This window comes from Sorex fumeus, unplaced genomic scaffold (genome assembly GCF_029834395.1).
Source record: "Sorex fumeus unplaced genomic scaffold, SorFum_2.1 ptg000024l, whole genome shotgun sequence".
NCBI lineage: Eukaryota > Metazoa > Chordata > Mammalia > Eulipotyphla > Soricidae > Sorex > Sorex fumeus.
In genome coordinates, this window is record NW_026606081.1 from 40,245,041 (window position 1) to 40,260,277 (window position 15,237).

The 15,237-nt window shown below is 46.0% G+C and overlaps 1 protein-coding gene across 1 annotated transcript; it reads left to right on the forward strand.

The window, feature by feature from the left end:
* The first annotated feature begins 3,239 nt into the window (after positions 1 to 3,239).
* Positions 3,240 to 8,378, forward strand: SAP30 (Sin3A associated protein 30). The gene is made up of 4 exons (XM_056114102.1): positions 3,240 to 3,889; positions 5,448 to 5,573; positions 6,084 to 6,182; positions 8,047 to 8,378. The coding sequence occupies exons 1-4, from the start codon at positions 3,575 to 3,577 to the stop codon at positions 8,167 to 8,169; spliced, it is 663 nt and encodes a 220-aa protein (XP_055970077.1). The 5' UTR covers positions 3,240 to 3,574; the 3' UTR covers positions 8,170 to 8,378.
* Positions 8,379 to 15,237: the final 6,859 nt, after the last annotated feature.

The window sequence follows — 15,237 nt, forward strand, 5'->3', positions numbered from 1 at the left end:
CAAAATAATTCTATAAAGTTTGTTGAAGATTAAAAAAATTACTATAGAAACTATCTTTAAGCCATTCCCAGATACTTTCCCCTTGGCCTTCCTCTTAAGAAATGACTGGGACCTAACTCAGGATATATCCTGTGTCTGGAGAGATAGTATAGCTGGCATGGCGCTTGCCTTTCAAACAGCTGACACAGGATTTTGCTCCCCAGCATCCCATAGTCCTCCAACCCCACCAGGGTTGATTCCTGAGCGTAGAGCCAGGAGTATATTCTGATCATCGCTGGGTGTATCCTCTCCATGACACACACACACACACACACACACACACACACGAGAATGATCCATCCTGTCCATATTCGCATGTTCAGCATTTAGGAAAAATGCTGATTCAGACTAGAGTAGCATGCATTCTGTGCAAGATAAGCTATGTGTCTCCCTACAATATACCATATTGTGTTTCAACACTTTAAGTCACCATTATCTAACACAAATATAATGTGAACTATATTATATAAAATATATAGTATATTATATACACTAAATATATAGTACACATTTAGTCACGGTCATGGTCCTCCCGTTGTTCATCCGTTTGCTTGAGCAGGCCCAGTAACAGTAACATTGTGAGACTTGTTACTGTGTTTGGCATATCGAATACATCACCGGTAGCTTGCCAGGCTTTGCCGTGCAGGCCAGATACTCTCGGTAGCTTGCCCAGCTCTACCAGAGGGGCGGAGTAATCGAACTCAGCTTAGCCATGTTGGTTGGGTGCAAGGCAAACGCCCTACCCGCTGTGCTATCGCCCCAGCCCACACATTTAGTATGTACTAAATATAAGAAATATATAAATATATAATTAAATATAATAAATATCCTATTAGTCACATTAAAAAGACAAATTGGTAAACATTTTAACATTATATTTTTAATCTAGTGTGGACAAGACATCATTTATGTAACAATATAAAAATTAAAAGCTATTCCAGGGCTGGAGCAATAGCACTGCGGGTAGGGCTTTTACCTTGCACGCAGCCAACATGGCCAACACAGGTTCTATTCCCAGCAACCCATATGGTCCCCTGAGCACTGCCAGGAGCAATTCCTGAGTGTATGAGTCAGGAGTAACCCCTGAGCATCACCGGGTGTGACCCAAAAAGCAAAAAAAAAAAAAAAAAAAAGAAAAAGAAAAAAGCTATTCCAGAGTTAGGGGGGGGGGATAGTTTGGAAGGAGCGCAGAGTAAGTGCCTTGGGAGAGGGAGATTTGTACATCTGCAAGGGGTATTGTGTTGGAATTATGTGACCGGGAAACCATCATTAATTGAGTTGTAACCAGAGAATGTCAATCAAGTTTTTCAAAATCAAGCGATTCAATATTTAATTTTTTCTATGACATCTTTGAAATCCCAGTTTATACTTCCAGCACATCTCAACTCAAATGCCATTTTTAAGACTCCATAAAATTTCAACTTGAAAAATAAGTCATATATCCAGCTTGTTGCAGACACACTTAGAAGCTTTACCATAATGGAACTCGGTGTTTGTTTTTTAAATTGGCTGAAAACAATCGGGTTTTCCGTGGCAAAACATTTCAGTTGCTGAGTGAGCACACATCGCAGGGCTATCAGACATCCTACTGGGTAGCACAGCCTAAAAAAAATTAACATTGCCAGCCGGCGTCTTTCTTGAGCCCACTCAGTTTATGTAATATTTAAATTGTTTCCGCACCGCCACCCCCACCCCACCCACTAAGCCCTCTCCTGGAAGGGAAGGGCACAGATGGAACAAACGGCTTTGGATTTCAGGGCAGATAACATCTGAACATTCTTTTTTTGAAAACGATCTGTCACTAAAATGACCGAGTAAATGTGCAAGGACTCGACGCGCTTCCCTCTCTTCGGGCCAACCCCCCAAGCGTTAGCACTGACTGGTACTGAGCAGCCGGGGATAAGCGACTGTGTAATTACGCCGCGATTTCCCCAGCCAACGGGGCGGCTTTCACCGCAGCCTCTCCCCGCGGTCGGTCCAGGCCGGCCTGCCACAGCACGCGCACACGCAGACGGCACACACGTCCGCACCCGGCACACACACGCACACATGCACACACCCACACGCGCGCGCGCGCACACGGCTGCAGCCCCCGGGTTCACATGCGTCCGCGTCCAGCACACGCGCCAAATGCACACGCTGGGGCGGACACGCGCCTAACAGAAATACACACACACACACACACACACACACACAGGCGCACACGCGTACGCAATGGACACACGCAGGATCCAGGAAACGCGAGTCCCCGCCGCCCTCTCCAGGGACGTGTTGGAGCTCGCACTTGGGCTCGCTGGGCGTTGGGGGCGCCCCGACTCCGCCGGGGGATATTAAGCCCCGCCCTTCTCCGGGGACCCGGGCGGAGACCGCGCCGAGGGAGCGCGCGCGGGGGCCGGAGGGAGCGCGGCGGCGAAAGGCACCCTCGGGCCGTCGGCCGGGCTCTCGCCCCGCCCCGGGAAGCGCGCTCGGGACTCCCGGGGAGCAGCGGGTTGCGGCCTCAGCCCGCCGGGGCGCCCCAGTCGCGGGGTCCGCCGCGGGACGGCCAGCCCCGAGCAGCCAGCTCGCCTACGTTCCGGGGCTAAGTTTCCCACGACAGCGTGGCCGCACCCCCCTCCCCCCGCCCCGAGCTCTTCTTCCAGATACTCAAACGGCCCCCGAAACTTTCCCCCTCTGTCACACGAGGGGACGTCAGGCTCTCCTCCACACTCTCCCTGGCATTTGTATATGTGTGCGTGCGTGTGTGTGTGTACGTGTATGCTTGGCTTCGGAAGTCGAGCCACCGCTCCGTCTGCGATGCCAACTCTTCCAAAACCCAGGGACGTTTCCGAACTTCACCGGAGAGACGACAAAGCCAGAAAAAGCGCTGGCGAAGATTTTGCCCCCTCTTTTCCTCGTGCTTAACACACACAAACTTACACGTACACAAAGCCAGAAAACCTCTGGCGGAGATTTGCCCCCTGTTTTCCTCGTGCTTAACACACGCAGACACACACACACATACAAACACACACACACAGACACACAAAAACACATCCACACACCCTGGCCCGTCACCGCGCGGGGCATGCTGGGAGACGTAGTTCTCCCAACAGGCCGGGCGCCGCAGTTGCGGGTAATCCCCTGGAAGCCGACTCCATTTCCCGTGATGCCCCGCGGCACAGCGGCCGGGGCGTGGCGGGAGCGGGCCCCCCTTGCGCCTGCGCGGCTTCGGGGGCCGGAGGGAGGCGGAGGCGCAGCGGTCCAACTGCTGAAGAGTCTCCATGTGACAGAGATCGGGGATCTTGCTCCGGCGCCGCCCGAGTCCGCTGCTTGCCGACCCCCGGCACTGTCCCCCCGTCCCGGCGCCAGCGGGCACCCGCAGGCCGGCGACGCCGGGCGTCTGAGCGTGCGGCCGGAGGGCTCGGGTGCAGAGGGGCTCGCCGCCGCGCAGGGGAGGCTCCAGAGAGACCCCCGCAGCGTCGCGGGGAGCGAGGGGGAGCTGCCCGGGGAGCGGGGGTCTCTTGTCAGCGCCGGCGCCCCCGAGCTCTGCAGAGACATGAACGGCTTCACGCCGGAGGAGATGAGCCGCGGCGGGGACGCGGCCGCCGCCGTGGCCGCCGTGGTGGCCGCCGCCGCGGCCGCCGCCTCGGCCGGGAACGGGGCGGGGGCGGGCGGCGGGGCCGAGGTGCCGGGCGCCGGGGCCGTGTCGGCGGCGGGGCCCCCGGGGGCGGCGGGGCCGGGCCCGGGGCAGCTGTGCTGCCTGCGGGAGGACGGCGAGCGGTGCGGCCGCGCGGCGGGCAACGCCAGCTTCAGCAAGAGGATCCAGAAGAGCATCTCGCAGAAGAAGGTGAAGATCGAGCTGGACAAGAGCGTAAGTGAGGGCGGGACGACCTTGCCCGCCGGGCCCGAGACTCGGATGCCGCCCCAGCCCCGATGCAGACCCGGGCGAGATCCGTGGGAGGAGGAAGCCCACAACAAAGTCGTCGCAACTCCGGCCGCCACCCCCAGTGCACCCAGCACACACGCACACACACGCACACACGCTCGCACTTGCACGCCCCGGCTCGCCCCCTGGCGCTCCCCTTCCTGCTTCCTGCGCGATCGGGAAACGAAACAAAGGGGACCGCGGCTCCCAGCGCCCCCGAGGACTTGCCTCGGCGCCCGGCAGCTCCCGGGGGCCTGGAGCCGCCTCCTTTGTTTTGCTGCCCCAGCTGGCGTCCTGCCCCCCGCCCTCCCCCGCTCCAGGCACGCGGGTGCCCGGTTCCGGGGCGCCCGCCGTCCGGGGAAAGTGGCGATCGCGCCGGGACCGGAGCTCTCCGGCCCGGGCGGCGTCCCCCGCCCCCACCCGGATGGACCGCGGAGCGGGGCTGCGGCGGGCCGGGCCGGGCCGGGCACGCGGGGAGCTGCACGTCGCCGCCGCCGCCGCCGCGCCGCCCTCCGCCCCGGCCGGCTCTGTCCTCCCGGCGTCTCTGCGCTCCGGACCCGGCGCAGGGTTTTCAAAAACAGCCGAGGCCGTTTCCCAGAGCGGCAGCTGGCGGTCAATGAATAACAAGATGTCAGAATCCAGCCCGCAGCTTGCACGGTTTTTTTGGGTTTTTCTTTTTTTTTTTTTCTTTTGCACTTACTTTAGAAATCAAATGAACTTCCTTTGCCAAAGCCTTACTTAAAATTTTTTTTCTTTTTTAAATGGAGTAATCCAGTAAGGTATAAAGAGCAGGATTTCGAATGTGACTGCACAGGACTAAAAGGTTTTTTTTTTTTTTTTTGAAAACTTTATTTGTGCTACTCGGTACCTACTCAGACAGTTCTTGGAGGGTGTTCTTGAGAAACTCATCAGGTACACTGGAGTGATTTTGCATTGCTCTGGCTGGGAAAACGTATTAATTTGACACGCAACGTTTTTAACCCAGATTCAGCCATGGTTGGGATATGAGATGAGTAGTTAATGTGCAGAAATGGATAGTTTTGTTTCTGTGTTGTGATGTTGGTATTAGAAATGAGGAAGCACATACATACTAAGCCACGGAAACTAGATATTTAAGTAGAAGAATTATTATTGAATAGTGTGAATTGTGAACATCATCATTTCGCTTGTTAAAAATACATGATCTGACTGATTCAGCCCAACTGCAATTCGATGACGAAATCCAGAACGTTGGAATATATCATTCTTTTCTGTCTCCCTCCCTTTTCTTCCTGGCACCCTTCCCCATTCCAGCCCCACAATCCTCTTAACTGTATTGCCAGGTACAGTTTATTTTAACTGAGTGCAGGACATAACGAGGGTAGGGGGCGGGGGAAATGTAGCCTTTTTTTTTTTAACACTGACCTTATTTGACCTTTCCAATAATTTATCAGGCAGGCCTGTGTATTTCATTAACACATTGACACATCTTCCCGTAATCATAACTGAAACATTTCTCTTTTAGGCAAGGCATCTTTATATTTGTGATTATCATAAAAACTTAATTCAGAGTGTTCGAAACAGAAGAAAGAGAAAAGGGAGTGATGATGACGGAGGAGATTCGCCTGTTCAAGAGATTGATACCCCAGAGGTAGATGAACTTTTATATGGCAAATGTAATCAACCTGTTCATTCTGGAACGAACTTTCATAGAAAAGTGTAAACAAAGATTACAAATACTTAAAAATATGAAAATGAAAGAAAAAATATATAACTTGTTAGCATGCAGTGATACATCTGGCTGATATGTATATTTTCACTGGGTAATTCTTATATTGATGTTATCTTATAATTTTTTGGTGGGGGTGCTGAGGAGTTGGTGTAAAGTCTGGAGCCCTGGATTCAATCCATGGCTTTCTTTGGTACTCCCAGCCTGCAGCCAGGAGAAGCCCCCAGGCACTGCCACATCATGTATCCCCAAAAAAGTTATGCCTTTGATTTTACTATTTATCCTCAGAAGATTAAAATAATACATTCATAGTTTTGGTTAAAGGTTTTTAAGTATTAAATTTGTCTTGACTTGAAGTTAAAATGCATGCATATCAAAGAAATTTTCAACAAATTTCTGAACTAATTTGTATATTTTCTTTTTCCTCCCTAGGTTGATTTGTATCAGTTACAAGTAAATACACTTAGGAGATATAAAAGACACTTCAAACTACCAACCAGACCAGGACTTAATAAAGCACAACTTGTTGAGGTATATGAGTTTCAAGCAACTTAAAACTTTTTATATAAACAAAACATCATTCAATTGCTATTGAAATTGTTAACCTAGTGTATATAACATTATAGATGAGCTTAACTGTAAAAATTCATTACTAGAGGAACCTAGTTGCCTTGGTTGTCTGCCGCTTAAGTTCCTTTAGGTGATGACTACTTAGTGGATTGGGTGTAGATTTTTAAATACTAATAGTGAATTCAGAAATATTTGAGTGGGAATTTTTTATTCTCCATCTAGAAATATGTTGATTTTAAAATTTCACTCGCTCAGTAAACATTTATTGAACAACCAGGTGAGATACAAAACAAAACCGTTTTGATGCCTTCATTAGGAATACATTTTAAGTTTCTATGGACTACAGATAAGAACTGCAGATACGACTCCCAATAATATTGCTGTTGCTTACTGGTTGAGCTGTTTTATCTAGAGAGATGCATGGACCCTTCCCAAACTTTTACTTTGCTTTTGTATAGGACTTTTGAAAATTTTAAAAAGTTGAATTTGTGTGTGTGTGTGTGTGCGCGCGCACTCAGGTTTTTTTCTCAGGAAATAATAGAACCAAGAAGTATGTGCACAACATTATGATATACATAGATTCATATCTTACAGTTTTATCATTTACAATAAAAATGCTGAGGCCAGAAAAATAGTGCAGTGGGCAGGGCACTTGCTTGTCTGCATGTGTCTGACCTGGGTTCAGACACTCTTGCAGTCCATATGGTCCCCCGAGCACAGACTAGCCAAGAATGAGTGTTGAGTACCGCCCGGTGCGGCCCCAAAACAAAACAAAACAAAAAATCATGCCTACAATCGTTGATAATCTGATCTAAAAAAAGTTCTAGTGTTTCTAGAGTTTTTTCTTGTCAAAAGCTGAGAAATAATTATGATCCATAAAGCCATAAATACTTGTTTACTGTATTTACTTGTTTACTTGTCAACTGCACTTAGAAATGCAGGAATTTATAAGTGATTCCAAAGTTGGATGACTACAATCTTTAAAATAGTCATCGTAGTGATTGTTGTATGGAAAACTTTGAGAAACTTTATCTTCTAGATGTGCATATCAGCTGTCCAGTTCAGTCCAATATATGTCTACTGGTAGTGAGAGTGGACATGTGAGATTAAAATAGAAAAGGCAAAGAAGGAAGTAAGCTTTCCTCTTTTCCTCTTTTCCTTCTTACTCACCCATAATTTTTATTTAGAACAAGTATCAAGAAACCATAATGAAAAGGACTGTAAATGAAAGAAAGGATGGAGTAAATGAGTGCATGGGAACATTTCTTTTTTAATTAATTTATTTTCTGGTTTCTGGGTCACACTGAACCATTCTTAGGACTCCTGACTCTGTACATAGCTGTCACTCCTGGCAGGGCTTAAGGGACCATATGGAATGCTCGGAATTGCACCCTGGTTGGCAGCGTGCAAGGCAGGCGCCGTATCAGCTGTAGAACCATTCTGCCCCCCTCCCGTGTGTGTGTGTGTGTGTGTGTGTGTGTGTGTGTGTGTGTGTGTGTGTGTGTGTGTGGACTCTTCCATTCAGCTTTATTTCATTGATATTTAAAAGTTTAAAAATAAAAGTATTTTTGTCTTAATCTAGATTCCAATTATAAAATTCATGATAAAAGGAATTATATACCTAGTGTATATTTAATGAAAACCATACTATCTCTTGTTTATAGCACCTTACATACTTTCTGTTGATACTTGTTAAATATATATATTTTTAAGGGAAGTAGCCCTTGTCACATTAAACTTTTTCTTTTGAAGAATGTGGGTGGTTGTTTTTTAACCCTAGTTTACAAAATCTGTAAATATAATTGTCTTTTTTTTTTCTTTGTAGATAGTTGGTTGCCACTTTAGGTCAATTCCAGTGAATGAAAAAGACACCTTAACATATTTCATCTACTCAGTGAAGAATGACAAGAACAAATCAGATCTCAAGGTTGATAGTGGTGTTCACTAGGAGAGATGGAATTAAGACTAAGACTTGGATATTCAGATGTTAAGACTGTCTATTGTTTTTTCACATGTAGAAATGTTCCTTGTGTATTTTTTCTACAGAGGGTTTTCTCTGCTTTTATTTTCTTTGTTTCTGACTTCCTTAGTTGGAAACTCATGTAAAGTGAGCTTTCCTAGATTAAAGAATATTTTAAATAAAGGTTATTACTATTATAGTTGCCTCTGTGTATTTATTTTGTGAAATTTGATTTTTTTTAAATTTTGGATTGACTTTTAGGAACCAGTGTTGATATTTTTAAATTTATTTTATAGCACAGCGGGTAGGGCGTTCGCCTTACATGCGGCCAACATGGCCGACCCGAGTTCAATTCCTCCGCCCCTCTCGGAGAGCCCGGCAAGCTACCGAGAGTATTCGATATGCCAGACACAGTAACAACAAAGTCTCCAATGGAGACGTTACTGGGCCCGCTCGAGCAAATCGACGATCAACGGGAGGGCCTTTACCTTTACCTTTTATTTTATTGCTTTTTGGGTCACACCTGGCAATGCACAGGGATTACTCCTGGCTCTGCACTTAGGAATTACTCCTGGCGGTGCTCAGGGGACCCTATGGGATGCTGGGAATTGAACCTGGGTCGGCCACGTGCAAGGCAAACTCCCTACCCTGTGCTATTGCTCCAGCCCTAAATTTTATTTTATTTTTTAAATAACTAAAGTCATTAGTTTAGTTACCGACATTCAGTATTTCAACACCAATCCCACCACCATTATATACAATTTTCCTAACCACTCCTTGAGCCTGCCCTCAATTTACTTTATATTGTTTGTTATCACTTGCTAAAAGGATGATCAAAAGGTGTTTCCTTAGAAGAAAGTTATTGAAGATTGTTGTATCTCACAGGAGCCCTTAGCCCTTATATGACATTACTAACATGTTGTTACATGTTAAGCTTTGTGTGTTTATATTTTGTTAATTAAGACTGGTTACCTTTGAGGCCGGAGAGATAGCACAGCGGGTAGGGCGTTTGCCTTGCATGTGGCTGACCCGGGTTCGATTCCCAGCATCCCATGTGGTCCCCTGAGCACCGCCAGGAGTAATTCCTGAGTGCAAAGCCAGGAGTAACCCCTGTGCATCGCCGGGTGTGACCCAAAAAGCAAAAAAAAAAAAGACTGGTTACCTTTTCACATTCCATCCTGTCCAATCTGGTGTTCCACTCATGGTTTATCAGTGTTACGGAGTTTGAGATAAAATTGCAGCCGTACACTCCATGGTGTCCAAAATTTTTAACCGGGTGATACAGCTAAATTCTTTTTTTTTTGGGGGGGGTCACACCCAGTATCAGGGGCTACTCCTGGCTCTGCACTCAGGAGTTACTCCTTGCGATGCTTGGGGGACCATATGGGATGCTGGGGATTGAACCGGGTCAGCTGTGTGCAAGGCAAATGCCCTACCTGCTGTACTATTTCTCCAGCCCCTGAAGGTAAATTCTTAACTGACTGGCAGCTGTAGGGCACGTGCGTGACTGCCAGGCTTCTGGAGAGGTAGCCCATTCCCAATTCCATGAAAGCTGGAGATTTCAGTCACAAAACCCACATACCTGAGTTTTTCAGCAAACTTATTTCTAGATGGGGCTTATCAGAGCAGTGGGATTTGGCCCAGAGCATGGTGGCGATTGTGGAGTGTGGAGATTTTCTGCTGCCAGGACTCTGTTTGGGTGGATGCAGGGGCTCTCCCACCCTCCTCAGGATTGTGGAACAGCTCAGTCTTCTGCAGGATCTGAGAGAAATTCTGCCACTTGTTCATCTCTTGAGATTTGTTTGAGTCTCTGGATCATGGCCAGTGAAAGAGCTTACATGGCGCCAGAGGTGGTTCGTGGGCATGACTGCTGAGATTCCAGAAGCACAGGGAGATGGGGAGAGGTTGCCCATCTCTGACCCCTTGAAAGTTGGAAATTTTCAGTCACAAAACCTATATCCCTGAGTTTTTCAACAAATTTCTAACTGAGGCTTGTCTGAGTAGTGGGATCCAGGTGGGAACATGGCAATGATTGTGGATGGAGTGTGGAGCTTTTCCAATGTTGAGATCTTGATGAAAAGATTCTTCCATTTTTTGTTTTTGGTTTTGTGTTTTTTTTTTTTTTTTAGGAAAATAATAGATAAGGAGAAGTAAGAAACGGTAGTATATTGCTTCCTGTGGGGCAATCTGATTTGAAATTATAAAGAAAAATGGATTTACATTGCAGTGCAACTTTTTAAAACTTTTTTTAAAATGATATTTCCCAATGCTTCCTCAATTATTAGGAAGAACAGATTAACTTATATGCCTACCTCCTTCCAAAGAAAATTTCAGTGTGTCAGAGAAAGATAAAGCAGTGGTGACTGTTGAATAAGAACAAAGAACTAAATGGCTTTACTTTTTTTTTTTCTAAGCTCCATCTTAGAGAAGTATTTATATGGCATGAATATAGAAAGGACTTCAGCAATCTAGACACCATAATTTTCGGCCGTGTTCTATACTGTTTGCATTGTAAGTTACAATTAATAAACTGGAGTGATGTGGGAATCTAACTAGCTTTAAAAGTTTTAATCGGATCAGAGCAATAGTACAGTGGTAAGGCACATTACTGACCCAGGTTTTATTCCTGGCATGTCATTTGGTTCCCCGAAACCCACCAGGAGTGCAGAACCAGAAATAACCCCAGAGTACTGCTGGGTGTGGCCAAAAATAAAATGAAAAGTTTTAATCAAGGCCCACAGTGATAGGACAACATGTAGGATGCTTGCTTTATACATGACCGACCTGGGTTCAATCTCCCACACCCCATATGGCCCTCTCAAACCCTGAGCACAGCCAGAAGTAAGTCCTGAGCGTTGCTGTGTGTGGCCCCTAAAACTAAAAAAGATTTTTTTAACGGGTGGGGCGTTTGCCTTGCACACGGCCGACCTGGGTTCGATTCCTCTATCCCTCTCGGAGAGCCCGGCAAACTACCGAGAGTATCCCGCCCACACGGCAGAGCCTGGCAAACTCCCCATGACGTATTCGATATGCCAAAAACAGTAACAACAAGGACTGGAGAGATAGCACAGCGGGTAGGGCGTTTGCCTTGCACGCGGCCGACCCGGGTTCAATTCCCAGCATCCCATATGGTCCCCTGAGCACCCCCAGGAGTTAACTCCTGAGTGCAGAGCCAGGTGTAACTCCTGTGCATTGCTGGGTGTGACCCAAAAAGCAAAAAAAAAAAAAAAAACCAAAAAAAAAACCAGTAACAACAAGTCTCACAATAAAGACACTACTGGTGCCCTTTCAAGAAAATCGATGAACAACAGGAGGGAGGACAGTGGATAGTGCTACAGTGCCACAATTAAAAATGTTAAAGTTTTAATCATGCATAGCTCTGATTTAATTTTGATTTATATTTTCTTTGTATATTTCACTGTGTTGATTTTTCATTAAATATTTTTTAACCTCTGCTTTTCCTGAGATTGTATTTCTTAGCCAAGTTTTTGTTAGAAATCAAATTTATAGCTTGTGACATGGGAGAAATAAAACTTCAAGGACATGTTCTGAAACTATAATGCAGAGTTTAGTTTTATCTTGAACAGTTCCTTTCTCTCTGTTGTTTTGATGACCCAAGTTTTCTCTCTCTCTCTCTCTCTCTCTCTCTCTCTCTCTCTCTCTCTCTCTCTCTCTTTCTCACATCCACACAGAGTGAGAGAGAAAGGGTTGTGGTGTTAGCAGCTATACAAACTAGACTTCAGACTCCTTTAGTTGTGATGCTCACTCATGCTCTGATTGTGCTCACTCATGCTCTGATTGTGCTCACTGGCGGTTGTTACCATGCACACACACACACACACACACACACACACGTGCAAGGTGTGTCCCACTCCTGACTTCAGTCTGGCACATTTGCTTTAGAAGTAGTTCTTTTTTGTTGCAGTTCCACCTGATAACAGAGGCAGTCACCTATGCCCCTAAGAGCCAGGCTGGAAATTGGGGCACCAAGATCACTGTTTGTACAGGGATGCCATGTACAAACAGCCACACTGCCTTGGTTAAAACATGATGTAATTTTTCTATGTTGGTTAATGAAATTAAATCCTTGTTAAAAAGTGAGTTAAGGGGGCTGGAGCTACAGCACAGTGAGTAGGGCATTTGCCTTACACACGGCCAAACGGGGTTCGGTTCTCAGCATCCCATATGGTCCCCCGAGCACCGCCAGGGGTAATTCCTGAGTGCAAAGCCAGGAGTAACCCCTGGGTATCACCGGGTGTGATCCAAAAAGGCAAAAAAAAAGGTGAGTTAAAACTAGCACTGCAATATAAAATTCAACTTCATGTAAAATTCTAAATTATTAATTTCCTTTAAATTAAATTCTAAATTATTAATTTATCGCTCCTGGGCTGGAGCGATAGCACAGCAGGTAGGGCGTTCGCCTTACAAGCGGCCAACATGGCCGACCCGAGTTCAATTCCTCCGCCCCTCTCGGAGAGCCTGGCAAGCTACCGAGAGTATTCGATATGCCAGACACAGTAACAACAAAGTCTCCAATGGAGACGTAACTGGGCCCGCTCGAGCAAATCGACGATCAACGGGAGGGCCTTTACCTTTACCTATTAATTTCCTTTAAGAGACCATGAGTTCAGGGCTGGAGCAATAGCACACTGGGTAGGGTGTTTGCCTTGCATGCAGCCAACGCGGGTTCAATTCCCAGCATCATATGGTCCCCCAAGCACTGCCAGGAATTCCTGAGTGCAGAGCCAGAAGTAACCCCTGAACATCGCTGGGTGTGACCCAAAAAGAAGAAAAAAAAAGAGATCATGAGTTCATGGGACCAAAGAGATAGTGCATCAGGTTGGGCGCTTGCCTTGCATGTAGCTGACCCAGGTTTGATCCCCAGCACCACATATGCTCCCCGGGGCCCACCCGGAGTTATCCCTGCACATAGAGCCAGAAGAAAGCCCTGAACTTACTCCTGGGTCACCACCTGATCTGGTTCAAAATCAAAACAGAAAATAAAGCATGAATTCATGAGAAGTAGTTTTTACTTAACTATATAAGAACCAAACAGGGAAAGAGAGAGAGATCGCTCGAAGGTGCCTCTACACACTAGGCATCAAGTTCAGTCCTTAGCAGTGTCAGGCCATGGCAACCCCAGTGCTGCTGGGCCTGAGCTCTAAATTATTAGGTTCCCCCAACCTTGACCGAGGATAGTCAGCAATGGCCACAAAGTTCCCTGAGCACTGCTTTGGAGCACCCTTGCTCTCCCTCTCCCCGCAATGGGGAGTAATGGAGAATGGGATACCCTATCACTTGTAGTACATGTTTTTGTGTGTGTGTGCTATAACACCAGGAGAAGAATTCAATACTGCCTTTGGGGTTAGAAAGATAAAAACATGAAAGTGTAGTAGGGGCTCCAGAAATAAACCAGTTACTTGGTAAGTATCTTTTATTGAATGAGTTGAAAAAAAATGCTTTAAAATACCTGAAATTGATTTCTGTGAGAAAATAAAGAAATTTTTTTATTACTTCTCTCTATAACACAGCGGTAGGGCGTTTGCCTTGCACGCAGCCAATGCAGCCAACATGGCCGACCCGAGTTCGATTCCTCCGCCCCTCTCGGAGAGCCCGGCAAGCTACCGAAAGTATCTCGCCTGCATGGAAAAGCCTGGCAAGCTCCCCGTGACGTATTCAATATGCCACACACAGTAACAATAAGTCTCACGATGGAGACGTTACTGGGCCCGCTAGAGCAAATCGATGAACAATGGGAGGACTGTGACTGTGACTGTGACTTCTCTCTATAAGGTTATTTGAAATTGAAGTGAACTTTGAGTAATTTGTAATTAATCATTTTTAAGTATACTACTCGGTGATACTTGGAATATTCCCAATCCTTTGTAACCACCTCCTCAAGTTTTAGAACATTTTTATCACCTGATAAAGACACTAACAAAGACCTAGGGGTGGTAAACAACATGTTATATTTTTAAGGCCCCGAATTTGTTTGCCAGCACTATATGATCTCATGAGCATGCCTGATGACTCCCGGCCACAACTGTAAATGACCCAAACACAAAGCACCCATAAACAATTTATTTTTCTACTTTCCATCCTCTGCTTCCTGTCCTAACCTGCTTCTCCATCAATGGATGTATCACATCAAGGGAATCATGCAATAAATAGGCGATACCTCAGATGATAGTTCTTGGGTTTCTGACCATGTAACGAGACAAATACAATACTTCATATGAGTTTTTTAGCTTCCCTGTTCATGTGAAAGTCAAATTTATGCACTCTTACATGTGCAATGGAGCATTTGTCTAAAAGCCAAGGTATATACCTTCATTTTAAAACTTACTAAATAACCATAACCATCACCTGAGACTTGACTAAGTTGTAACCTTTTTGCTAATAAAGGACCAAATGTTCATGACTCATTGGTCAGGATTGTAGTTGTCGAAGGATGAGGTACCAGTGGTCATTTCTTTTTCTTTTTATTTGGCGGGGGGTGGTATAGCAGGTGTTTGTTTGTTTGGCTATACTCAGCTGTGCTCAGGGCTTATTCCTGGCTCTATGATCAGGGATCATTCCTGGCAGGCTCAGAGGACCATATAGGGTGCCAGAGATCAAAGCTGAGAGTGCACCATGCAAGGCACCCATCAGTTGTTTTATCTCTCTAGGCTCTATTCCACTAACTCAGGAAATATCTCTCTAGAGCATTCAATACTATTTGGTGGCCTTTTGCCTAAATATAGTGCAGCAACTCAGTCTTCTCTTGAGGCTTTATTTTCTGATTCTTGTTCTCTTTCTATTTTTACTACATCTATAATTAATCCCCCCACTGAAGCCTTGAGCCCCTTCAAAGTCATCCAAAAGGGTAGAAATCAACTTTTTTCAAAACCTGTTATTGTTGATATTTTTACTTCTTCCTGTGAATCACAAGTCTTCTTACTGTGATCTTACAGTGTCATCTGCAGAGATAAATCCCTTGCTAAGAGGTTTTCAACTTACTTTGCCCAAATTCAGAGGAACTCTATGTCTGCTGCTTTATCCTTATGAAATGTACTA

Coding starts and splice junctions, on each gene's coding strand:
- SAP30 (XM_056114102.1), top strand. CDS start 3,575: ATGAACGGCTTCACGCCGGAGGAGATGAGCCGCGGCGGGGACGCGGCC. Junction 3,890..5,447: donor AGATCGAGCTGGACAAGAGC/GTAAGTGAGGGC, acceptor TTTCTCTTTTAG/GCAAGGCATCTTTATATTTG. Junction 5,574..6,083: donor AAGAGATTGATACCCCAGAG/GTAGATGAACTT, acceptor TTTCCTCCCTAG/GTTGATTTGTATCAGTTACA.